This window comes from Crocodylus siamensis, chromosome 4 (genome assembly GCF_052110815.1).
Source record: "Crocodylus siamensis isolate JL-2025a chromosome 4, ASM5211081v1, whole genome shotgun sequence".
NCBI lineage: Eukaryota > Metazoa > Chordata > Crocodylia > Crocodylidae > Crocodylus > Crocodylus siamensis.
In genome coordinates this window covers 147,016,180-147,042,254 of record NC_143398.1, presented here as the reverse complement: position 1 = coordinate 147,042,254, position 26,075 = coordinate 147,016,180, and the positions used below count along the sequence as shown (strand labels likewise).

Below are 26,075 nucleotides of genomic sequence, written 5' to 3'. Positions count from 1 at the left end.
TGGAAGTTGTTATATCTCTCTATACCCTGACATTTATATCTGTATGGTCATGTAGTGATACAAGTGTCGTAAAGACATTATAACTCTAACTCTCTTTCTTCCAGTTTAAAGTTACAGCAATTTTATCACATGGTTCCATAGAAAGCTAGTTAGAGTCATAGAGAAGTAGGGCTGGAGACCTTGAGAAGTCATCTTGTCCAAACCTGTGTCTGAGGCAGGATCGTCCCTATCCAAACCATCCTGTACAAATCCATAGTCTAACCTCTTAGCAAAATTACACAGTCGGCCCTGACTCAACACACAGACATAGCAGCACTCTAGTGTGCCACAGATAAAGCAGGGACATTCTGGTATCTCACATCTTGCTGATGCAAAGGTTGTTGTTAAGTATCCCAGTAAAAAGGCCATGCCTCCCAGTACAGAGGAAAGCAACCCAACCCACAGTCCATACCAATCTGGTATGGGGTAAAATTCCTTCCTGACCCCAATCAGTCTGTTCGTGAGCAGAGGGCAAGACCCTCTAGCCAGGAACAGCTGGGTTTATGTCCCAGCAGGAGCACTAGCATCCCCTAGTCTAGGGGTGGGCAAAATTCAGCCTGCGGGCCTGATCCAGCCTACAGAAGGGCTGTGTCTGGTCCACGGTGGGTCCCTAAGTCCTGCACAGGTGAGGCACCACCCGGTCATGGTGCGTCCTGGCACACAGCAGGCCTGGGACTGCTTGACTGCCTTTCTAGGCAGCCCAGGTGGCAGTGGCTCCTTCTGGTTGCCACTGCCACTGGCCACAGCCCCGCAGTACCAACAGGGACCAACATGTGCAGCTCCAACCCCATAAGCCCTGTGCTTACTCCAGTTTTGCCTGTCTAGGCTGAGCAGCAGCGGTGCAGGACAGAAACTGCTGCTCATCGCAGGGTAAAAGCAGCCCCTCCCCTCCCACTGCTGGTGTTTCCTGGTGTAGCCACCTGGAGCCCATGCAGGGCTGCCCTGCATCTACGCCATATCACCACCACCTCTGGGTGGCTCTGCAGGGCAGCGGTGGCAGCACAAACTAGATGCAGGGCAGCCCCACACAAACTCCAGGCAGCCACACTAGGAAGTGCTGGCAGTGGGAATGGGAGGGGCTGCTTTTACCCAACACTGAGCACCAGTTTCTCTCCTGGACTGCCACTACTGAGCCTGGCCTCCCCTCCTGCTCTGGGCTCACCTGTCTGAGCTGAGCAGCAGCCAGGCAGAAACTGTTGCTTGGCACGGGGCGGAGGGGGAGAAAGTGGCCCCTCCCTTTTGCTGTCACCATCCAGAGCCCACACCCCTCTGCACCGTGCCACGCCGATCTGTCTGTGGCTCCGTCACCACTGCCTCTGGGATGCCCAGCACAGCAGCAGTAACAGTGGAGAGCAGCTGCAAGGCAGCCAAGAGACACTAGTGACAGAGCCGCAAGGCAGCCCTGCGCAACATGGTCTCTGGGTACTGTAGGGGGAGGGGCCACTTTCCTCCCACACCAGGGAACAGTTTCTGCCTGGCTACCGCTGCTGCTGCTGCTCAGCCCGAATGGGCAAGCTCGGAGCAGGGGGGCACATGGAGTCAGGGCTGCAAATGCACAGGTCCCCATCACTACTGTGGGGCTGGGGGCAGTGCATGGCCACTGCATGCCCAGGGCAACAGGACATGCCATGTCCAGGTGCTGCGGAGCAGGTGTGGGCTGTGTTGGGGCTGCCCGCTGTTGGTAGTGGCAGGAAGGCACCCACCCATACCCCCATATGCCTCCACACCCCTCCATTCCCTCTCCCCCAGTATACAAAGGTAAGACTTCATTTTGAGCTCTTATGGAATCACTTTTATATATATGTACACAGAACAAACATACACAAATCAGGACAAAAATATATTTTTAATAACATTAAAATATGTTATTAAGGATGTTTGATTTTTAGTATATAATTTGTATTTTTTTTCCAGTTCCAAGACGGCAAACTCCTTCCCAAAAGGAGCACTTCCAGGGACAAGGAGAGGGACTTCCAGTGGCAAGGGTTAGAGGTTAGGGACAAGACTTCTGGTCCCAAGATGGCAACCAAGGCCAGGGTGCTTGTCAAGGGGCGGGGCCACTCTTGTGGCCCTCAACAGCTCGCAAAACTTATTAAGTGGCCCCCCAGCCAAAATAATTGCTCACTCCTGCTCTAGTTAAAATCCCCAGTCTTGGCCGCACTTAGTACTCTGCTTCTGAGGAAAGCCAAAAAGCCCCCTTGACACATGTAGCTGCAGGAGTGGGGGAGAGGGGGAATCTTCTCCTGGACCCATGCAGCAACCAGCAGAGCCCAGAAATGTGAAAAATACTCATAGTGGAACATAGGCATAATTATGCTTGGATCATCTCTGATAGATGCCGGTCCATCCTCCTTCTTGTCCAACACCTCCAGTGATGGAGATTGCACAACTTCCCCAGGCAGTCTATTTCACTGCCTCATTCTTCTCACAGTGAAGAAGTGTTTCCTGATACCCAATTTAAACCTACTTTGCTATAACTTCAAGCCATTAGGCTGCATTCTGCTCTCAGCAGCAAGAGAGAGAAAGTGTTTTCCTTCTTTTTTACGGCAGCCCTTCAGGTATTTGAAGACTTCTGTCATGTCCCCTCTTAAGTGCCTTTTCTGCAAACCGAACATGCCTAGCACCTTCAACCTTTCCATGTATGACGTGCCATTTAAGTCCTTTATCATTTTGTTGCCTGCCTCTGGAGCCTCTTTAACTTCCATGTCCTTTAAAAGTGGAGCCCAAAACTGCACACAAGACCTGAGATAAGGCCTAACCAGTGCCGAATAGATGCAGTATTACTTTCTTTGTTTTATACCTGATGCTTATGTTGATGCATCCTGTGGCAGGACAGTAGAGGGTGCTACTACACTAAGCCACCCACCTCACTGTACTGAACCAAAACCCCACTTTGGGTGTCTGTCCCGGGGCACCTCTTTCCTGGAGCATGCCTACAAGCCTGGGGTAATCACTGCCACTACTTGGGCCTTGGTCATTGTTGTCATCTGTGCAGCCAGACCCTGCAGACATAGGTGTTGCTTAGCCCACCATGGCATTTTGAGGTGTTTCTTTTATCCTGAAGCATTCACAAGTAGCCTTCTGTACTGGAGGGAAGTAAAAAAACATGTCTACCGTAGCTGGCTGAGCAAAGGGAGCTATAAATGCTAGTCTCTCCCTCATAAACATCCACAGGAGGCATGCTGTAACAGCTTTACTGGTTAAAGAGGGAGATGAGAAAGGGTTACATGACAGATGTATTGAAAGAAAGACACCTTGAGCAAAACAGAGTGGGCTTATTGGCCCTTTGTAACATGTAGCTAAAGTTACATGACCCTAATATACTAGCTAAATTTCAGGAAAGTTATTTACATGTTCATCCAGAGACTGATAGAGCTCGGGAGGTTTTTTGCTTGTTTCAGTGTCCCAAAATGGCCAACTTCCTGCAAGATGAAGTGACCCTTTTTTAAACCTTTTTCATAGATTTCATAGACATTAGGACTGGAAGGGACCTCAGAAGATAATCGGGCCCAGCCCCTTGCCCAAGGAGCAGGAAGTCAGGTAGGGTCAAAGGATCACAGCAAGATAAGCATCCAAATGTTTTTTGAAAGAGTCCAGAGTAGGTGCTTGCATCCGGTGTCTGTTCCAGGCCTTGGGGGCTCAGACAGTAAAGAAGTTTTTCCTTATGTCCAGCCTAAAATGGCCTTGCAGGAGTTTGTAATCGTTGGACCTCGTCATCCCCTGGGGTGCTCTGGTGAACAGGTGTTCCCCCAGATCCTGATGCACACCCCTTATATACTTATAGGCTGCCACCAACTCACCCCTGAGACTGTGCTTCTCCAGGCTGAAGAGTCCCATAACTCGCATCCTCTTCATGAGGCCTGTTCTCTTGCCCTCTGATCATGCACGTGGCTCTCCTCTGCACTCTTTCAAGCTTCTCCACATCCTTCTTAAGTTGTGGAGCCCAGAATTGAATGCAGTACTCCAGCTGCGGCTTCACCAAGTCCGAGTACAGTGGGAGGATAACATCCTGGGTTTTGCTTGAGATGCATCGGTAGATGCAAGCCAGAGTTTTGTTTGCTTTGCCTGCTGCAGTTTTTGACCATCACCAAGTTCCAACCAGAAACAGGGACTGCATGATGCAGGCCAAGCCTTTTAAAGGTAGTCAGCATCCCCAGGCGGAGGGACCAGGGTCACATGGGAAACTCAGAACAAAGGAAGATGGAGCTCTCCCCTCCCTATGGAATTTTTACAACCCAGTCATCCAGGTGATCATGGGGATCCAGCAGTCCGAGTTTGAAAATAGAGGCTGGGCAGACTCAGAGCAGAGAGGCAGATGAAAAGGGAAATATTTTTCACACTTCCCAAAGCTGCATTTGTGTAGCTGTATCATACTGCAGACTTGTATTGAGTCTGTGATCTACCAAGAATCCCAGATCCTTTTCCATAGTGCTACCATCCAGCCAGGTATCACTCATTTTGTATTTATATTTTTGATTATTCTACCCAAGTTGTATCACCCTGCACTTGTCAGCATTGAACTGCATCTTGTTAGCTTCAGCTCAGCTTCCCAATCTGTAAAATTCTATCTCAATTTCTCTCCCACCCCCAGTGTGTTTGAAGTACTTTCCATTTTCATGTCATCTGCAAAGTTGCTGAAGTAGCTTTCTATGGCAGTGTCCAGATCATTAATAAACATGTTGAACGCCACTGGGCCCAAGACAGACCCCTGTGCCACTCCATTAGAAACCTCCTGTCATTTTAACATGGATCCATGTATAATTACTCTTTGTTTCTGGCTATTGAGTTAGTTGTCCACCTTTATAGTAGTTTTGTCCAGTACACATTTGTACAATTTAAGAGAAGGTCATGAGGGATCTTCTCCAAAGTCTTACCGAAGTCCAGATGCAGTAACCACAGCATTCCCTTCATCTACCCAAGTAGTTACTTTGTCAAAGAAGGAGATCAAGTTTGTTTGACACACTTTGTTCTTGATAAATCCATATTGGGTGCTTGCAATCTGCCTTTCCTCTTCCAGGTGCTTGTAGATGGACTTCCTTAGGATATACTCCAGTAGCTTCCTGGGTATCGAGGTAAGGCTAACTAGTCAGTAGTTCCCCAGATCATCTTTTTTGCCTTTTTAAGAGGGGCACTATGTTGGCCACTTTTCAGTCCTCTGGTACTTTTCCTGTTTCCCCTGACTTCATAAAGATCATTGCCAAGAACTCAAAGATCTCCTCTGCCAGTTCGTTCAGTATCCTGGGATGAAGTTCATCAGGTCCTGCTGACTTGAATTTATTTAGACCCATCAAAAGCTCTCCGATTTGTCTCTTGCTTTCTCATCCCTCAGCTTGTCCCCTTCTTTATCCATATTAGGTGTCTGACTGCAGCCTAATTTTTTTGTGAAGACTGGTGCAAAGTAATTGTCTAGCGGTTCCACATTCTTTGCACCTTCTGTTAGGAGTTCTCCGTAGCTAGTTACAGTGGACCCACAGCTTCCTTGGTTTTTCTTTTCTGACCAACACGCTTATTTAAACTTCTCGCCAAATACAGCTCATTCTTTATCTGTATTTGGACTTTGGTACTGTAAGGTCTTGCTATTTCCTGATATGCTTCCTTGGTAACCTGCCCATTTTCGCATTGCCTGTATTGTTAGGGATACTGGGAATAACTTTGGGGTTGGTGGGTGAAGTGGTGTTTAAGACCAAGGAACCATTCCAGTAATTGGCTTTATTTTATTAATGACCTTGCTCAGTAAACAATGTCACATACGATGCAAACGCAGCTGCAAGTAGGATAGGAAGACTTCAGTACTGGGATTCTCAGGGTCCAATGGCCAGGTGTCCAGGATATCCTGGGGGATATTTCAGCAAGATGTTAAATGAGTGCTGTAAAGCAAATTTCTGATGATTCCAACTGGCGTCAGAAGTTTAGGCTTTTTATATTTTATTGAGGGTGGGTTGCTGTAGTTGAGAGTAAACTAATCACCTTCGAACAAGCCGATCACAGTTCACAATTCAGTCTAAGTTCTATGAATTTATGTATGGTTTCCTGGCAACTTTTGTGGTCTCTCATTATACCATACTGTGGAAGAATTCAAACTTAGCGTAGTGGTTGAATCAGAACTGACAGAGCCAGCTTTTCTTTATTTAGGGCTATATTGTGATCACAGGGAGGATTTCATACAGCAAGGGGAATCACCCACTTGTCTGTTTCAAAGGAATCCTCCTCCTCTTTAAGTTTTTAAGCATTTTTAAACTTAAGACAGATAAAGAGAGGGAAAAAAATGACCTTGGAGAAACTAAAACAAGTTTACTTAATTGGACATCTGTGCACAGGGTAATAAGACATGCAGGATTCCTTATCTCAAAATATGTAACTGAAATAAGCAGTATCAGCACTTCTGCTCTCTGTCTGTTTTTCTAGTCAAGTAGGCCAGAAGCCTGACTAAATTTACTCCTATATTCCCTAATTCATTTTTTTCCAACAAGTTAGATATTTATAGCCATTAGCTTTTCAACTTCTAGTTTTTCTTTCTCTTTACTTTCTGCTATTTCAACATACAAATTATATACTTTGTTTCTGGTTGATGGGCTAATTCTCATTTGCTTGGTAGCACAGCTTAAGCAACATTGTATTATCATAAACACTAGGCATACTCCAATAAAAACAACAAACAATATCAACAAACTATGAATGACAGTAGAGCCTAAGGAACTGAAAATAGAGCTAAACCAAGAATTCAAATTCCAGCTATCTGACTTATGCAATTTAGCTGCTTCTTTTCGAATATGTTTACTTAAATCCTGGATTTCTTCTGAATTATCGGGACTATAAGTACAACATTTTTTAGCTATTAAAGCACAGACTCCTCTTTTGTTGGCTAGTATATAATCTAACGCAGGTCAGTTTTGCAATGTCATTTGCCTTATTTCCTTCATTTCTGTATTTATTTTATCAACATTATCAGCAGTAGCATTAGCAATCTTTTTCAGAGATGCTGCAACTTTCTTGATCTCGGACATAGCTAAGCCTGCGCCATAGCTGGGGAACTCTATAACCCAAAACCTTTGATTTTTCTGTAATTTTGTGAACATTGCGAATTCTTCCTTTAGGTAAGTGAGATCTAATAGTAAAGGCAGGATACGCTGCAGAGACATAGCATGTTTCTCTCCAACCGGAGGGAAGATTTTTATAGGCCTTATCTCCACACACAAAATAGTGACCAGCTAGTGCAGTATATCCACCTGTATTACAGCGTGAGGACATCATTGTGAATAATAGCCTGAAAACTGACCTGCAAGGGAATAGTTAGCTATCCAGGAACCATTAGAAAACCAAGTACCATTTATCTTAAATTTTACCTCGTGCTTACTGACTTCTACAACACAAGATCCATTACAGGTCCAACAGAACTTGCCAGGGGTGGCATATGCTAATCGTACATAGTCAGGTTGCAACTTAGATTCTGCCAAGTTTCGTTTTCATGAAAATCTGAATAGTAAGGGGCTAACATCTGAGTTGCATTCAAGGGTACCGGTATCATGGGTATCCCTCCAGTAGAATAGATATGGTCATGACTATATATCTAAAAACGAGAGACATTTAAATCTATCCCAATTTGATTAACTAAAGACAAGAACACATTTTCATGAAATGATCTTCTTTGTCGGTGCAGAAATGTAGTTTGGTTTACAGTTTCTTATAACTGATGAGTCAAGTTCATATAAGATGGCCCAAAAAGAAATACTGAGAACTACCCAAATCACAAATAACCAACTCCACCTCGGGAACCAGGAACTAGGTAGAGGCCTTTTTCTTGTCCCAAAGGGCATAGTGGTGTTGTTGGGGCACATCTTCTTTGCTCTGCAGTGGCAAATCCTCTTCACCAGTAGGCACTTGGCTTACTACTGGTCTAGAGCTCTCCTGCTGGCAGGTGCTAGGCTCACTACCAGTCTGTGGAAGCTGATTAGAAGATTGATATGGAGGAGACTGGGTCTAACGGGGCTGCTGTTTTCTTACTGTGTGAAGCGTGGATCCACGTCTGGAGTCCTTGACACTTTATTGCAATGTTGGTGGTCAGGAGTACCTGGAGTGGGCCTTTCCAGTGAGGTTCCAGCGATGACTTTCATTGATGGACTTTTATATGGACCCAATCTCCAGGCAGGATACAATGGCACGGCTCATCTGGTTTTTGGGGAGAGCTGCCTGTACCTGTGAATTAAGGGAGAGCTGCCTGTACCTGTGAATTAAAGCCTTAGCACACTTCATTAGTGCCTTAAATAGTCCAGAATAGTATCATCAAGTGAATGTATATCGCAAAAGTGGGAGGCAACAGGTGGCGAGGTGGGGAGACTCATGGGTCTTCCCATTAGAATTTCACGTGGGCTAAGCCCAGTCTTTCGGTTGGCAGTAGATCTCATACTCATAAGGGCTATGGGAAGTGCATTTGGCCATTTTAGGTGAGTCTTAGCACAAATTTTGGCCAGTTTATTTTTCAGAATGCCATTTTGGTGTTCCACTTGGCCTGAGGCCTGTGGATGGTATGGGCAGTGAAAGTTCTGTTGGATCTGCAGGACTTTGCAGATTTCTTTCATTATCTGTCTAGTAAAATGAGTTCCTCTATAAAAGTTTAGGGATAAAGGAATACCAAACCTTGGAATAAAGTCTCTGAGAAACTTTTTGCTTACAGTGATGATGTTAGCTTTTGCACATGGGTAGGCTTCTACCCATCCAGAAAACATACATACAATAACAAGAACATATTCATAAGAACAACATTTCTTCATTTGAATAAAATCTAACTGTAAATTTACAAATGGTCCCCGAGGTGTGGAATGTGCTGCCTTCTTTGTTTTTACAGGCTTTCCCACATTATGGGCTTGGAAAATAGGACAGGTGTGGCAGTACTGTTGAGCCACAGATGGAAAAGTTGGAGCAAACCAAGCTTAACAGCTTCTATCATCCCCACTTTGCTCACATGTACCGTGCCATGACGTATGCAAGCAAGATGAGAAAGAAGGATCATTGGGGCAACTATGCGGCTGTTTGGGGAGCGCCACAAGTGGTCAGGGTTAACAAACACCTAGCTAGTCTCCATGTATGTTTTTCTGGTTCTGGAGCCTGATCTTGGAAGAGGGCAACGTCGTGAAGACTTGCCAATGGAGACTGGTCAGTTGGAATACACAAAAACGCAGGCGTAGCCTGAGGAGTGGAAATAGCCGCAGCTTTGGCAGTGGAATCTGCTAGAGCATTCCCATGTGTAATGTCATCATAATGTTTCTGGAGAGCTTGGCATTTAATAATAGCAACAGCAGGAGGTAATTGTAAAGCATTTAACAAGGCATTTACGTATGGACCATTACTAATATTGGCAACTCCTGAAGTGAGGAAGCCTCTTCATTTCTAAAGTTGACCATAATTGTGTACAGTACCAAAAGCATAGTGAGAATCATTATAAATATTAACAGAGGCACCAGAGGCTAGGGTGCGATCCCTGGTGAGGGCCACAAGCTCGGCAACTTGAGTTGAATACACATTAGGTAAGTGATGGCTTTCTATAACATCATATTGAGAACATACTGCATATCCTGCAACAAGGGAACCTTTTGAGTTTCTTTGACATGATCCATCAACATAGAATACTAGATCTGGGTTTTGCAAGGGGTTGTCCTTTAGATCAGTGCGGGACATTGTTAGGTGAGCAGTAACAAAAATGCAATCATGGGGTTCACCATCTGAAGGGGTAGGTAACAGGGAAGCAGGGTTTAAAACAGGGCACCTAGTTAGGGTGACATTTCCAGCAGAGAGAAGCAAGATTTCATAGTTAATCTAGCATTTGAAAGGTGTTGGGTTTTTGTTTTTAGTAAAAGGGCTGCTACAGCATGTGGGACAGCAACAGTAAGGGGAGAACCTAATACAAGGGTGGAGGAAAGTTCAACAGTGACGGCGGCTGCAGCTACAGCATGGAGACATGGAAGAAATTCGGCTGCAACTGGGCCAAGAGCAGAGCTATAATAAGCAATGGGACGGTGCTTGTCTCCATGTGTTTGAGTAAGTACTGCAAGTGCAAATCCGTCTTTTTCATGACAAAAAAGAATAAAAGGTTTAGTATAATCGGGAAGGCCTATGGCAGGAGTTTGCGACGGAGCTTGTTTAATAGAGGCAAAAGTGGTTTTGATCTTTGAAATCCAAGGTAAAGGCTCAGGGGTATTAACAAGAGTCAGATTTTGCAACGACTTGACTGTAGAGGCATAGCCGAGTATCCACTGACAGCAGTAGCCAGTCATGCCTAGGAAGGTATGCATTTGGGACACAGTAGTTGGTCTAGGGATTTTAAGAATAGCGTCTGTTCTGGAAGAGGAAAGCAGTCATTCTCCAGCAGAAATATCATGACCTAAATAGTGGACACGAGGAAGGCATAGTTGTAACTTTTCTTTAGATGCCTTATGGCCTTTTAGGGCAAGAGAGGTGACAAGAGTTAGAGAGTCAGTTTTACAGGCTTCAAGGGAGGTAGAAGCCAAGAGCAAATCATCAACATATTGCACAAGCACAGACTTTTCTTTAAATATTATATCATCTAGATCTTTCTTCAGAATTTGAGAAAAAAGAGAAGGGGATTCAGTATATCCCTGGGGTAATTGCGTCCAGGTATACTGAAGTCCTTGATAGGTAAATGCAAAGAGAAACTGGCTATCAGAGTGTATAGGAATAGAGAAAAATGCAGAACACAAGTCAACAACAGTAAAATAACAAGCATTAGGAGGAATACAGGACAAGATAGTAGCTGGATTTGGTACAACAGGAAAAGTAGGTAAAACTGCAGAATTTACCACACGAAGGTTTTGTACAAAGTGATAGGTATTCTTTTCAGGTTTTTTTACAGGAAGAATAGGCATATTACAAGGGCTCTTCGTCAGGACAATGATACCTTGCTTTAAAAGGGCAGTTATAACAGGGTGTATCCCTTCTTCAGCTTCTGGACATAAAGGGTATTGAGCAACTTTGGGTAAAGGCTTAGCTGGGTTTAATCTAATTTTTATAGGCTGGTCTGTATGGATTTGTCTTACTTCATTAGCATGCTGGGACCAGAGAAACGGAGAGACAGCTTTTATGTTTTCTTCTTGGAACACAGAAAGGTCAGGGAACTCAGGCTCAGGAGGTGAGCTAGCTAAAGCAGCAAGTACTGCTGTCTCATTATCACAGGGGACATTTAAATAAATACCATTAGGAGAGCAATAGATAGTACAGCTGAGTTTACAAAGCAAATCTCTGCCTAGTAAATTAATAGGAGAACAAGGACTAAGGAGAAAGGCATGTTGATCAGAAACAGGACCAAGAGAAACATGTAATGGTTGGGGAAACAGGATGAGGAATTATTTGATTTGAAATTCCTACAGTGTTTACAACAGCAGAAGAGAGGGGAGTTGTGGAAAATTCTTCAGCTCGAAGAGTAGAGCGGCTTGCACCGGTGTCTACTAAACATTTTGTAGAGATGCCATTTATCACACAGGAAATGAAGAGATCATCTTGATTAAGTGGGAGAAGTGGGTCTGTGATGATGTTACTATTCCTCGGGCTGGCATAACAGGAGGCTCCCTGATTTGGGACAGAGAATTGAGTGAGAGGAGGTGGTGGCGGGTTAAACATCATCCCCGGCTGGCCAGGCTGGTGAGGACATTGAGCCTTCCAGTGTCCTGGTTGGCCACAATAATGACAACTGTCATTATTTTAGGACTGAAATCCTTCTTGTCCCATCCCACGACCACGTCCCCTGCCTCTGAACTGTCCTTGATGGAAACCTTGGCTTCTGCCCCTGTCTAAAGTCTGTAATTGTAATGACATTAGCTTAGGTTCTGTGGATTCCTTTTTCTTTTCCTGGCAGGTTGTACAGTGATTTGCAATGGTGACTAGTTCTGCAAGTGGCTTAGTCGGCCAACCTACAGCAATTGTGCACAACTGTTACTGGACTTTAGAAAGAAGTCCGTGGACAAAAGCAGAAGCAACTGCTTCTGGGGCAGTTTCAGCTGCATTTTCAATACTAGAATGTCTTTCAAATACTAGTTTCAAGTGGTCCATGTAGTGTGCTGGGGATTCTCCTTTATTTTGTTTACAGTTATGTATTTTGGCTCAGTCATTTTTCCTGGGGCAAATTTTAAGAACAGCCTAAAGGAGGCGTCTTCTGGCATCTGCTAAGTGATCTCTTATTCCGGGGTCTTGAGTAGGCCAAGTAGCCTGTACGATGAGGCAGTTGCAGACCTCAGAGGGTGGAACACTTCTCATTAATTGATTCAAATCTGCCCAGGTTGGATTATAACAATGGATTACAGTGTCTAATTCATCTCTAAATTTTTGGGGTTCCTCTCTGATGTTGGGAAATTGTTTAACAAGGTTTAGGAGAGTTCCTGGGATCCAGGGGACAGGGACCGTGATTGTAGTTTCCCCATTTGGACCTTGCCCTGGAAGTTGGCGTAAAGGCATAAGCTGAGCCTTTTTAGGTTTTAAAGAAGGGGCTGAACCATACTGGGTACCAGACCTTAAACAAGAGGAGGGGGTTGAGATTTCAGGAGATAGATGCCATGCCTCTGGTATTCGGGGGCAGGTGACGGTTGTTGAGTGATAGTTTCCTGTTGAGGTGGGCTAATCCTGCCGGAAGAGCCTATTTGGTTACTTTGGACTTCTTCAGGTTCAGATTGTGCCTGGGACTGATATGGGGGTGGCACATTAAGAAAATCAATTATATCTTCTGCAGATTCATTCTCAGTTATTTGTGGATAAAGTTGTTTTGGTGCTGATAGTACTATTGATGGGGGGCCCCCTTTTGGTGTACTTTTCTGTTTTAATTCCTTTATCTGAGATTTCATTTTCTCTTGGGAGTCCTTAAGACTCTGAACTTGAGATTCTTGACATCCTTTGAAAGCTTTTTCATACTAATCAAAAAATGTGTCCCACTGAGTCTGTGATGTACTACTACCTCTTAACTCAAGGTCTCTGCAGAGATGAACAATTTTACTTAAATCAAATGTTCCCTCCAGGGGAAACTGCCAGCTAAAATCATCTCTGGTATACCAATATCATTTGTCTAGAAATTTACAACTTTTATGGCCATAGTGTGTGTACATGTACAATTCTGGAGTCCCTTTTGGCGGAGCCGGTATGTCTTTAGACTTTCTGCTCCCCATATTTTTAAACTTAATTCACACAGGTCTTTCATACAGGAATGACATATTGATGGTGCCCAGTCAGGTTGTGAGATTTGCTAGCGGCACAGAGATGCTGTGGCTGATGTCTAAAGACAAGACTCCACTGCAATAACAGCACACAATGCAGTTACTCACGGTTAGACACAGCTCATTTATGAGGGTGGGGAAGGGGTAAACCTGTCCACTGGGTCACGTGGTTCCATTTGGGCCCCCTTGCATTCAAAACTGCCCTTCCGGACAGCCTTGGGGCGGCTGAACTCAACCTTAGTCTCAGACCTGGCCAGTGGCTCATATTTCTCAATTCATACTCTCAATTCACACAAGGGAATTTCTGCGTTGAGGCACGAGGTTCATGAGCATTTCTGTAGTCTCAGCCTTGGTCAATGCTTATTGTGGAAAACACTCACACTCTAAGACTTTCCACCTTGCACCCTTGCTTTCAAAGAGCACACAGAACAAATCTATTGTCTTCGAGGCAGCTGCACAAGGTTTCCACTCCTGGCCTCAGGGAGACCTCATAGTTCTTTACAGAACTTAACTCATTTCACACAGGGAAATACTTTCATTGACAACAGCAACACAGAGTCTTTAACCTTAACTCTTTCTACTCACAGTTACTACTTACACAGTGGGTCTGACAGTTCTGGCAGAAAAAATGTTCGGATAGGGTGAGTCTTAAGCAGTGAATCAGGAAGACACAGAGACAGGCTCTCACTGAAAAGCCCCAGTAGAGATTTCAAAAGGTCTCTTACCTTGGTTTGGTGTCAGGGCTTCAGTGAAGAAATGTCTGTGTCCCAACTGATCACTCTGGGCATCTCTATCTGAGTCACGACACCAAATTGTGGAAGAAATCAAGCTTCGTGTTGTGGTTGAATCAGAACTGACAGAGCCAGCTTTTCTTTATTTAGGGCTATACTGTGATGACAGGGAGGACTTCATACAGCAAGGGGAATCACCCACTTGTCTGTTTCAAAGGAATCCTCCTCCTCTTTAAGTTTTCAAGCATTTTTATACTTAAAACAGATAAAGAGAGAGAAAAAAATATGACCTTGGAGAAACTAAAACAGGTTTACTTAATTGGACATCTGTGCACAGGGTAATAAGACATGCAGGATTTCTTGTCTCAAAACATGTAACTGAAATAAGCAGTATCAGCACTTCTGCTCTCTGTCTGTTTTTCTAGTCAAGTAGGCCAGAAGCCTGACTAAATTTACTCCTACAATACCAGTGACCAATCATTTCACTTGTTTATGTGCAGCTTGCACTGTGCTGTCTCTGAATGTTTCCTTGGACATCTGTCAAAGTCTGAGTTGTGAAAAAATGCCCTCTTGCAGCTTGCTAACTACCAAGAGTTACAAACGGGTCACAAAATTCTATCTTCAGAGACGCACAAAATAGCTAATTAATTATGTCAAAGCACTAGGACGGTCAAATGATTTTAAAAAATTGATCACAGTTGTGCAGTTAAAAAAAATTAGTCGCAATTAGTTGGTATTTTAAGCGTGCAGCTAAAAACTCAAAATTATGCTCAGAAAAACCTCAAAATTATGCAAATACTTTGTATGAATGGGGGCTGGGGAATTTGTGAAAGTGTGGGGGGTTGTGGGTGTGTGTGTGGAGTCCGAAGCCCAGGGAGGGTGGGTCCTGCATGCGCTGGCAGGATGTTGGGTACTGTGGGTCAGGAGTGAGGGGCAGCAGCAGGGTTGGGGGGACTGTGACTTGGGATAGACACACACATAGAGCACCCAGCAGTAAGCCTGTGGTGGAGGAGGGGCGGAGGGTGCAGATTCAGGCCTTCACGGTGAGGGAGGGAGTGGGGCAGGTGTAGGGGTTGGGTGAATGGGGCCCTGGGGTTGGGGTGGGTCATGGGATGGAGCTGCAGGAGGCTCATCCAGAGGTGCTGGAGTGGGGGGGTGGGGCATGGCTCCCTGCCACTGCATGCACCCCCTTGGCTCTTGGACCCTCTGGTCCCAACTCAGCCCTTTCCAATCAAGTGAGTCCCTCATTAGCTCCCCCCACCCCACCCCCCCCGCCACCTGCAGGCAGCTTCTCTGGCTGCTTATGCTCTTAAAGGAGCAGGTACATCCCAGTGCCCTCCAACAAATATATAGCAAGATGTATGCATGGTAGTGCAGTCCTAGAGATAAATGAGAGACTGACATTGTAACCTTTTTTAATTCTTCAAGAGGGTGATTAGTGTTCAGACTGGCAGTATGTAACACTATATATTACTTACTTAAGTAACTCTATAAAAGCCCGTTTAAACAGATGATTAAAAATGCATACATTGAATTATACAGCATGATATGAAAGTATGCCTTGATCAAAAGATGCTCATTTAAATTTCTGCTCACAGGCAGTAAAGCACTTGAGGACTCCAGAATTTAAGCCTTATGTTATTTTTGTGAAGCCTCTGATTGCAGAAAAGAAAAAAAGTGTGCCAACATCTCCAACTTCAGAAGAAATTTTAGCTCCACTTGTAAGTATTTCAACCTCTCAATCTCTGTTCTTAAGATATTTAAAAAAAGGATTTGAACTATAAATTTTCCAGAAGAAAATTCCATAATTTGGACTATTAATTTTCCTGTCCCTCCTTTTCATTAAGTATAAGTCTTTTATGATAGGAAGGCAGGATAGAGCATGTTAATGCGTCTGATATCTTAGAACATCTTCCTCTGCATTCCTCTCAGTTATACCACATTGCTGAGGGGTGTATGTGGACAACAAAGCATTCTCTTGTATGACATGCCTGATGGGTTATGCAAGACCATGTCAAAACAAAACCTAATTAAATGACAGTGCATAAAACCTGAGTCTGAAATTTTCAGAGCTCCCATGTTACAATCAGTGAATATGGAATCACAAACCATAACCTCATCTTCTGTCTCATCCTATTCCATGCTCAGTGAGTTAATTTTTCTGAAATGTTTTGCCTTTTAATTTGAGAAGTGCTTTCATGCTGACTGTACTGCTCCTCCAGACACAAACATTATAGTACCTTGGCAGAAAGAATGGCTGCATTAAATATTAGATGTGTGAAATAGGGGTTAGTTTTAATTTTCCAACAGCCAACATATATTTCAGCCAGGAGATTCAGGATTAGATTGTGAACACTAAACCTAACAGAACCAGCAGTGAAGAAAAGGGGTATGAATTCCCATTTGCAGTAGCATATAGTCTTCAGGGTTGCACCAGTGGGAGCTACTAGTGTGTCAGGTACCTACTGATCAACCCTTTTGTTGTTCCAGTGAGCGGCTCCCGTGAGTCTGGCCAGAAGGCATTCAGTTAAAAGGGGAAAGTGAAAATCAAGCAGAGCAAGTTATTAATTAGTAGTACTTGCGCAACAAGTCACATGTAAAAATCTTGAAAGGAAAAGGAACTGAATTATTGGTTATTGGTTTTTCTAACTTAAATGCTGCTAATATGCTGTTGTATAGGTGATGTGTAGAGGGGGTACAGGGGGGCATGTGCCCCCCTGAGATTGGCCCTCACCAGCTGGGGAATGGGGGCACCAAGAGAAGTGCTGGCCGGTGCCCCATGAGATTGGCACCGGCTGGGGAATGACAGCTCCAAGAGAAGCTCCAGCAGCCCTTCCAGTTTTGCCGCCAGCACCTCTGGTTTTGCTGTTGGTGCTTCTGGGGTCAGTGATCGGCTGCTGGTGCCTCCCCAGAATCAGGAGACACTAGTCACCCATGTGCTGTTGTATCATTTCTTTCTGTAATAACCAGGTGCCTGACCTCACATGCACATTGCTTTGAGCAAGTTTTCAATGAAGCCTTCAGCTTTGGGTTTAAATGAGGCTGTTGCACTGTCATTGTTCTACTTGTCTGTTATTATTGATGAAGCAGGACATTTGTTACTTCATGAATGCAGTGTCTCAATTTAATTTTCCATTTATAAGCTTCTTGCATGTTCCCAGCCACATTTTCCATCCTAAGATATCACATCAGTCCCAGTACTAAGCACACTACTTATTAATTGTGACTGCAAGGTTTTGTTTTATCGTTTTGCATTGGCAACAGCTTTTATATTTCCCTTCCTTTTTATTCTCTTTGGATTCTCTCCAAGATACTAGCTAGTCATTAGAAAAGTAGAATGAATATTTTTCAAGTTTAATATCTTCTTCTCACACATTGGTCAGCAGGATGAAGAACAGCAAGAAATTATTAATTCAGCAGTATTCATCGAAGAGCAGTATGGCCATTTAATTGACACTGTGTTGGTGAAAGAAGATTTCCAGAGTGCCTATAATCAACTGAAAATTGTTCTAGAGAAGCTGAGCAAGGACTCATTTTGGGTGCCAGTCAATTGGGTCCGGTTATAGCCTGTTGTTATGCATTTAAACAAAAGTTTGTGTAAAACTTGTTGTAAATACAAGAATTATAAACTGTAAGATGTTGGTTGCATTTCAAAACTGCCAGTTAGTCCAAGAGGTAATATGAAATATTCTATCAGTGGAACCAGGCAGATCCAGTTAGAAGCTGACACTGGGTTTCTAAACCAGAATTTTTAATAGCAAATATCAATTAAAATGTGTTCAGTATAACTGATTAGTAAACATTTTGATTATTTGTAAACTTTGTAAATACTTTAGTTTGTAGTATGAAGTGGAACTTCACATGGGTCCCGTATTTAGTCATTGCAACACCAGGCCTGTAGACAGTCTGCCATCCAGGATAATCCTCAGCTCCCAGTTACAGCTTCTCTTTCAGTGAGTAGAGAGAGTTTAGGCACATATGGAAAGGATTTTCAGGAGTGCTTCCACTAGCCAGGAACTCATAATGGCACTTTGCCTTCTTCCTGATGGCAACCTACCTCCAGCCTCCTAACATGGGCTGGGAAAAAGCAGGTGTTACTTATTGTCTAAGCACACCTACAGGAACAAGCCTTGCTAATGAGGTAAATATTCCATGTCTTTAATCATGACTTGGCTCAGATAAGAGGTGCCTGTAGATGTGCTGGGAGGCTGCTCCAGTGTGCTGTAATTACTGCATGTCAGAGCAGACTTGATTAATTGAGTTGGCTGGAGCATGCTAAATAGTGCGCTCTTCAAAATGGCGGTGGAGGCACTTTAACTAAAGCTCATCAAATGAGCTTTAGATAAAGTGTCCCCGCCACCATTTTGAAGTACAGGGATGCTGATGCATGAGATAATGTGGGAGCTTTAATTAGAGCAGCTCTTGCATTTGTTCTGATTAAAGCACCCTTCTCCTACCCCCCACAGCATGTATAAAAACACCCAAGGGTTCTAAGCAGCATATTAGTTATCTCCATGAGAGGTAACTTTGCAAATAACAGTTACCAAGGAACTTGGGTACCTACAGTAAGTTGGCAGTGTGGACAGTGTATCTGGCATCTAACGATGGACCGAGCACTCAAGTACCTTTAGGTACACTGGCACAATACTTAAGGGCATTTTCTGTACAGCACAAGGCAGTGCCATATAGAGAGAGCCTGCACAAGGCTACACCCTCTCTGGTTCTGGAGCTAGCATAGGTTCTGTTTTTGTAGGACAACATCTCAACATACATTAACACACTCTAAGATACCATGCTCTTGATAATTAGGGATGTGTGCATCCCAGCTCAGATAAAAGGTCCCAGAGCATGCTATGACTTACATCAAGTTTTGGAGATAAAATATGCACAGCAATATTTCAGAAGTTTGAATATATAGAATTTTTAGTATATGTATGAAATGCAACTCTCTTATAACTTTGGCAGTGAGTGACAGTGCTTTGAAGTCTGTAATTTGATAACTGTATGGTATTATTTCTAAACAGATTTATGTAACATATCTAAGAGGTGCTGCTTTCTATTTGCCTGCCACTTTTGATCTTATGTACTAAGTCCCCTCAAATGTGTTCGGATCTAATCATCCCATTATTTTGTCTTAATGGTATGAAAATTATTGTTCCAGCAAAATTGCTAGGATACCCCAAATATAGAAAGTCCTAATACAAAGTCACCATCTTCTCCTTCCAAAATAAGGATGAACTTCTTCCCTAGGTAAAGCCAAATTTAATCAGTTATTCATTCAGGGCCATGTATTGACCCTTATTGACTTTTATCCTGAAAGGTGCCATGTAGTAAATCAATCACTTGTGATCCCTGCCACTGTATCAGGAGATAGTGTATTCCATATTTTTCTCATGATATTTCTGAAGCTTCTTATGTGACATATGAAGTGTCCCAGTTTTTTACTTAATCTTTCAAAGCTTTCATGTTTTTTATTCATTATAAAATGTTTACCCACAAGTATTGCTTTGTTATTAAGTTCATTCTGATCAGGTACTAAGCATGCTATAAGGGAGTCCATATAATCTTTAGTGCATTGGGCACTATGAGGAAAGGGCCCAAAGCCAATTGCACTTTTAGATGTGTAGGTAACACACAGCTAATTTTAGCCACAGAAGTGGTGTTTTAGGCCACTTATGCAGATTTTTTTATCATATTCTGCCTGGATGGACATAAAATTCCATGAGTAAACCAAGCAGTAAGTAGAGAACAGTGGCTCTGGGATAAGCAGCTCAGGTGTGGGACTGCTTTGAAGAAGCTTTTCTCTTTGTTAGTGACTTGGGGTGCCTTAGTGGTGCTAGCGTGTTTGCCTAGTGCTTGGTGCACTTATTTGGGGAGTTATTCCCCTGCTATGGTGTATGATAGTTTTTTTTTCCCCTTCTCTCTCCTCCTCCTCCTGGAGTGACTGAATTACGGGGCTTGCTCTGGGTGGGACTGGTTTAGGTAACCAAGGGGTGGAGCTGGATAGGCAGCCTTATATCGAACTATGGGAGCAGAGGACACCAGAAGAGGAGTTTGCCTACGGCGTTTGTCCCAGGAGGGAGCCAGGGAACAGCAGGCTCTGTGCATATGTGTTTAGGTGGGATTGTGGACAAGGACCTTGGTGTGTAGCTTCTTGTGGCATGTCCATTTTTTCCCCTCCTTCCCCCTTCCCCCTCTTTTTTAAATCCTTACTACATAGTTGTGCTCCAAGGAGCAAAGGAGGCACAAATAGAGTCTGGGTCAGGTGTTCACAGATTCACAGACGTTTAGGGCAGGAAAGACTGCTGGGTCAAATAACCCCAGCAAGGTGTGCATCCAGTCTCCTTTTGAAGATCTCTAGGGTAGGTGCCTATACCACCCCCACTGGGAGTCTATTCCAGTGTGGTCACATGAACTGTGAAGAAGTCTTTCCTTATATCCAGTCTGAAACCTTCTAGGAGTTTATGACCATTGCTTCTGGTTTTCCCCTGGGGCATTTTGGTGAATAGTTGTTTGCCTAACCCCTGATGTTCACCCCTCATATATTTGTAAGCTGCCACCAAATGCCCCCAAAGTCTTCCCTTTTCTAGGCTGAACAGTCCTATATTTGTTAGCCTTTCCCCGTATGGCTTGCTCTTCAGACATCTAATCATACAAGTGGCTCTTGTTGTGATCTATGTGGAATGTGTCATGTTCATGTTCCTCCCAGAGGGTCAGGAGCACTTCATCTATACCAAACGTAAGATGATGTCTGCCCTGGAGGAAAAGATTCATAGATTGAAAGCACAGGCATTCATGCTACATTGCATCTGAGACCAGGAAGATTATTTGGACAAGAGAGTTAGGAGGGCCTGGTACTGGAGGGAGCCAAAAGGCAATGAGCAGAAGTGACAGCATGTGACTACTTGAAGAAGGAGGGCCCCAGAATTGAGGAGGAGCAGGTTGAAGTCAGCAACCGCTTTCAACTATTCTGCGATAGAACTGCCAAGGAAGAGGCAGAGGAAAGGATCTCTGAAGGCATGAGGCAGAGGAGGCATCAGTCTAGATAGCAGAAAGTACAAGGCTCTAAGGACATGGGGCTCCAGGATCACTGCCCCAAGAAGGAAAAGAGTTGTGATGGTTGGTGACTTCTTTCTTTGGGGGACAGAGGCACTAATTTGTCATCCTGGGAAGTGTGCTGCCAGCCTAGAGCCTGAATTCAGGATGTCACAGAGAGTCTTTCAAAGCTCATCCATCCTTCAGACCACTGTCCCTTCCTGCTTGTTCACATAAGCACCAAAGATACTGCCAAGAATGACAATGACCAGATCAGAGGTGACTATGAGGCTCATGGCAGGACGACTAAGGAACTTGTAGCAAAAGTGGTGTTCTCATCAATCCTTCCCGTAGAAGGCAAGGGTCCAGGCAGAGAGCGTCATATCCTGGAAGTGAATGTGTGGCTGAGATGTTGGTGTCAATGTGAAGGCTTCAGCTTCTTTGACAATGGATGGATGTTATTGGGAGGAGGACTACTATCAAAAGATAAGAATCTACCTGATAAGAATGGGGAAGAGCATCTTTGGACATCATCTTGCAAGCCTAATAAGGAGCAGTTTAACCTAGGTTTCATGGGGGATGGTGATCAAAACCCTCCAGCAACAGAACATGCAGTCCAGAGGGGAAAGGACTTGAAGAGGCAACTCAGGTCTGGGAAAGGGCCAAAGAGCTGCAGGACTGCAACAAGTGGCACAAAAAGAAATTGAGGAGGTCAAAATGCAAAATACATCCAATGCATTTATACAGATGTGAGAAATATGGGGAATAAACAGATGAGTTGGAAGCTGCATCTTGTAAAAAGAGCTATGATCTGATTGCCATCAGTAAGACTTGGTGGGACAGCTCTTATGACTGCAATGTGAACATCAAGGATTACACTCTGTTTCATAAAGACAGAGTTGGAAGAAAAGGTGGTGGTGTGTTGCCTTATATGTCAGAAACACATAACACTGGTTCCTTGGTTCAGGAAGAAGAAGATGGCAAAACAGAACACAGTTGGGTGAACATGAAAGGTGAAAGAGCACAAATATAATGGTGGGAATTTATTATAGGCCTCCTAATCAGAAAGAGGAGGTGGACGAGGCACTCTTCAAGTAGATGAAAAATCTATCCAAAAGCTATTATTGTATGGTACTGATGAGAGACTTCAGTTTTCTGGACATCTACTAGAAGAATAATGCAGCCAAACATAAAATGTCAAGCTGTTTCCTAGCTTGTGTGGAGGGCAACTTTGTCTTCCAGAAAGTGGAGAATACAACTAGAGGATCTTCTATCTTGGATCTTGTCCTGACCAACAGAGAAGAATTGGTGGACAATGTGAAGGTGATGGGTGATTTGGGAGGAAGCAATCATGATATGCTAAAATTTCAGATCCTGAGACAGGAAAAGCATGAGGTCAAGCAAAATTAGGACACTAGATTTCAAAAAGACAGATTTCATCTGACTCAAGGAGTTAATAGTCATGGTGTCACAGGAGGATAGATTGAAGGATAAAGGCACTCAGGAAGGCTGGGAGCTTCCAAAGGGCAAATATTGGAAGCCCAACAAGAAACTGTCCTGACGCAATGGAAGCACACAAAGAATGGCAAAAGACCAATATGGCTGCATAAGGAGCTTCTAAAATGCCTTAAATGCAAAAGGAAAGCATAAAGGCAATGGAAGAATGGACAGGTCACCAAGGACACATACCAGGAAATAGCAAGAACCTATACTACCAAAATCCAGAGGACAAAGATAAAGAAAGAGCTGCACCTGGCTATGGAAGTTACAGATGGGAGGAGATTCTATAAGCATGTTGGCCAGAAAAGAAGAGCCAAGGAAGCTGCAGGTCCACTGTTAACTAGCCAGGGGGAACTCTTAAAAGAGGATGCAAAGATTGCTTCAATCTTCACAAAAAACTAAGCTGCCAGACACCTATGATGGATTATGTGGATAAGGAAGGGGGCCAGCTGAGGGATGAGATCTAAAAAAAAAAAAAAGAGCTGGTCAGAGAGTTTTTGTTGGGTCTGAATGAATTCAAGTCAGCAGGTGAACTTCATCTGAGGGTTCTGAAGGAACTGGCACAGGGTATCTTGGAGTCCTTGGCAATGATATTTATTAAATCCTCAGAGGTGGGGAAGGTGCCAGAGGACTGGAAAAGGCTAAATGCAGTGCCCCTCTTTAAAAAAGGCTAGGAGGAGGACCCAGGTAACTACAGACCAGTTAGCCTCACCTCAATACCCAGGAAGTTATCCTAAGAAAGTCTATTTGCAAGGATCTGGAGGAGGAGAGTCTGATCACAAGCAGCCAGCATGGTTTTAAGAAAAATAAATTATGTCAAACAAACCTGATTTTCATCATTGACAAAGTAACTACTTGGGTGGATGAAGGGAATGCTGTGGATATAGTGTGTCTGGACTTCAGCAAGGCTTTTGGCAAGGTCCTGCATGACCTTATCATAAACAAATTGGAGAAATGTGGGGTGGATAAAACTACTACAAAAGGTGGATAAATAACAGATTCAACAGCCAGAAGCAAAGAGTAATTATATATGGATCCATGTTAGAATGGCAGGAGGTTTTGTGTGCTGTCCCACAGCGGTCTGTCCTGGGCCTGGTGTTGTTCAATGTGTTTGTTTGGATGCTGGCCTAGAAAGCTTCTTCAGCAAGTCTGCAGTTGTAAAGGAAGAGAAAAGGCACCGGTGGCAGAGAGTAAGACCCTGGGGCTGGAAGGGTGCTTGCAAGCAGCCGTCCTGTCACCGAAGCTACACAGAGCCATGCAGGGATCCCTCCTCCCCTCCAGAAACACTGAGAGAAGAAGAAGGAATGTGAGCTCTGCCATAAAAGAGAAACTTGGAGCAGACAGGGAAGGGAACGCCAGAACAGGAAGTTCCTGAACCCAACAAAGTGAGAATGGGAATGGCTGAGAGTTCCGAGGCGGCTGCAAAGAAGAAGTCTCTCCAGGGAGTCAGCTCTAGTGAAAAAGCTGACAGGGAACAAGCCAAGACAAAGTAGCTTTCAGGTAACCCGAAACCTCAGCATGCCAGCCCAGTGAGAAAGACTGAGAAAGAGGTACTGTAGAGACCTGAATAGCAGGGTTGAAAAGGGATTACCATAAAGACCTGAATAGAAGGACAGTGATAAGTTGACTTAGTTCTCTTCACTATTGCTCCATATCAAGGAGGATTCTTCCCCTCTTCTCTCAGGTGAAGAAAACAATCTGCATCTAAGCCAGGAGGTTGTTTAAACTCAAGGCTGTTCATTTTTTTGTAAAACCCTGGTGGAGGCTAACCTGAACTAAGTCGGGACTTACTTGACCCAGAGGCATAGGAAGGACTTTGACAGACTCTGGCAGAGTATATGGATTATAACAACATCCGGTGGAATGGGAGAGGGTATAGGGGTTGGTGGAGACCTCGCTATACTAAGGCAGACATAAGGACCAACTGAGCAAGAAGGTACACACCCAGACATTTCTTTTTTTCTCCCTTATCAGCAAGTTGGGGCAGGTGAGAGTGTGGGTGTGTGTGGAATACTGCATCAAGAAGGGTCCTGGCAGTCTTCAAGCAGCCAGTTGAAGAGCAGCGACTGCCTTAGCACGAAGAAAAAGAAGAGGAAAACCTTACAGAGAAGGTGATAATTACCCAAGCCTAATTGACTACCTAAATTGAGGAGACACTGACATCAATTATGCATTAATATTCATCAGGAATAGACAGCAGGCAACAAGAAACTGGGAAGTATTGTGAATACGGAGGTTGTGAGTGCAATTCAGAAGGATGCCAGCAGATTGGGAAGTTGGACTAGAGCTAACAGTATGAAGTTCAGTGTAGACACCTGCTAGGTGCTACACCTCAGGAGGAATAATCAAAAACACAAAATAAAAAATAAATTTCATATACAAATCGGGCTGGAAAGGACCTCTCAAGATCATTGAGTCCAGCCCCCCTGGCATAGGCAGAAAGTCTGCGGGGACCAAATGATCCCAGCAAGTTAAACATCCAAACACCTTTTGAATGAATCCAGAGTAGGTGGTTGCACCACCTCCAGGAGGAGTCTTTTCCAGACCCTGGACACCCGGACTGTGAAGAAGGTTTTCCTTATGTTCAGTCTAAATCAGCCTTTTAGGAGTTTTGGGCCATTAGACCTTGTAATTCCAAGGGGAGCTCTGGTGAACAACTGTTCTCCCAGATCCTGATGCACTTCTCTTATGTACTTACAGGCTGCCATCAAGTCCCCCCTGAGCCTTGTCTTCTCCAGGCTGAAGAATCCCATGTTGCTCAGCCTCTCCTTGTATGGTTTGTTCTCTTAGCCTTTGATCATAATGGTGGCTCTCCTCTGGACCCTCTCGAGCTTATCCACATCCCTCCTGACCTGGGGGGCCCCAAAACTGGACACAGTACTCCAGGTGTGGCCTCAGCAAGGCCAAGTAGAGTTGGAGGTTGATTTTTCTGGTTTTGCTTGAGATGCATCGATGGAGGCCTGCCAGAGTTTGGTTAGCTTTGCTGGCCATGGCATCACATTGGTGGCTCATGTTCATCATGTGGTCAGTCAAGACCCTCAAGTCTCTTTCGGTTATGATGCTAGTGAGTGTAGCACTGCTGAGCCTATAAGTATGATGCTGGTTGTTCCTCCCAAGGTGCACCCTGCACTTTTCTACGTTAAATGCCATCAGGTTTTGGTCTGCCCACCTTGTGAGCATGTCCAGGTCAGCCTGTATCCCCAGCTTGACTTCTAGTGTGGCTGCCTTCCCCCATAGTTTAGTGTCATCTGCGAACTTTACCAGTCTGCATCTGACGCCTGAATTCAGATCATTAATGAAGATGTTGAAGAGTACTGGCCCGAGAAATGAGCCCTGAGGGACTCCACTGGTCATTGTGGTGGCGATGAACCCCTGTGGGGGTGCAGAGGGGCAGAGGTGGGCTCCGCAGGTCCCAAAACCCTGGAACAGGCCTCCTGTGGGGGAAATTTACCCCCCTTCAGTCTGGCAGCACAGGAACCCAGACCACAGCTGCAGCCACACAAGCCAGCATTACACTGGCTGTTTAATCAGCTGTTCCCCACGTGGGGAACAGCTGGACCAA

General features: G+C 44.3%; 1 protein-coding gene across 9 annotated transcripts in view; it reads left to right on the top strand.

Annotated features, from left to right (window-relative positions):
* Window positions 1-24,799, top strand: part of MPP3 (MAGUK p55 scaffold protein 3) — a 140,531-nt gene extending 115,732 nt beyond the window's left edge. For 6 of the 9 annotated variants that reach the window (XM_090044095.1, XM_090044099.1, XM_090044102.1 and 3 more), the window contains 2 exons: window positions 15,577-15,699; window positions 17,362-24,799. In XM_090044095.1, coding sequence (XP_089900221.1) covers window positions 15,577-15,699; window positions 17,362-17,544 — 306 coding nt within the window. In that variant the 3' untranslated portion in view covers window positions 17,545-24,799. Of the gene's footprint in view, window positions 1-1,953; window positions 3,479-3,501; window positions 3,580-15,576; window positions 15,700-17,361 lie in introns of those variants that run through there. The other 3 variants (XR_016441943.1, XM_090044098.1, XM_090044100.1) reach the window with 3 other exon arrangements.
* Window positions 24,800-26,075: the final 1,276 nt, after the last annotated feature.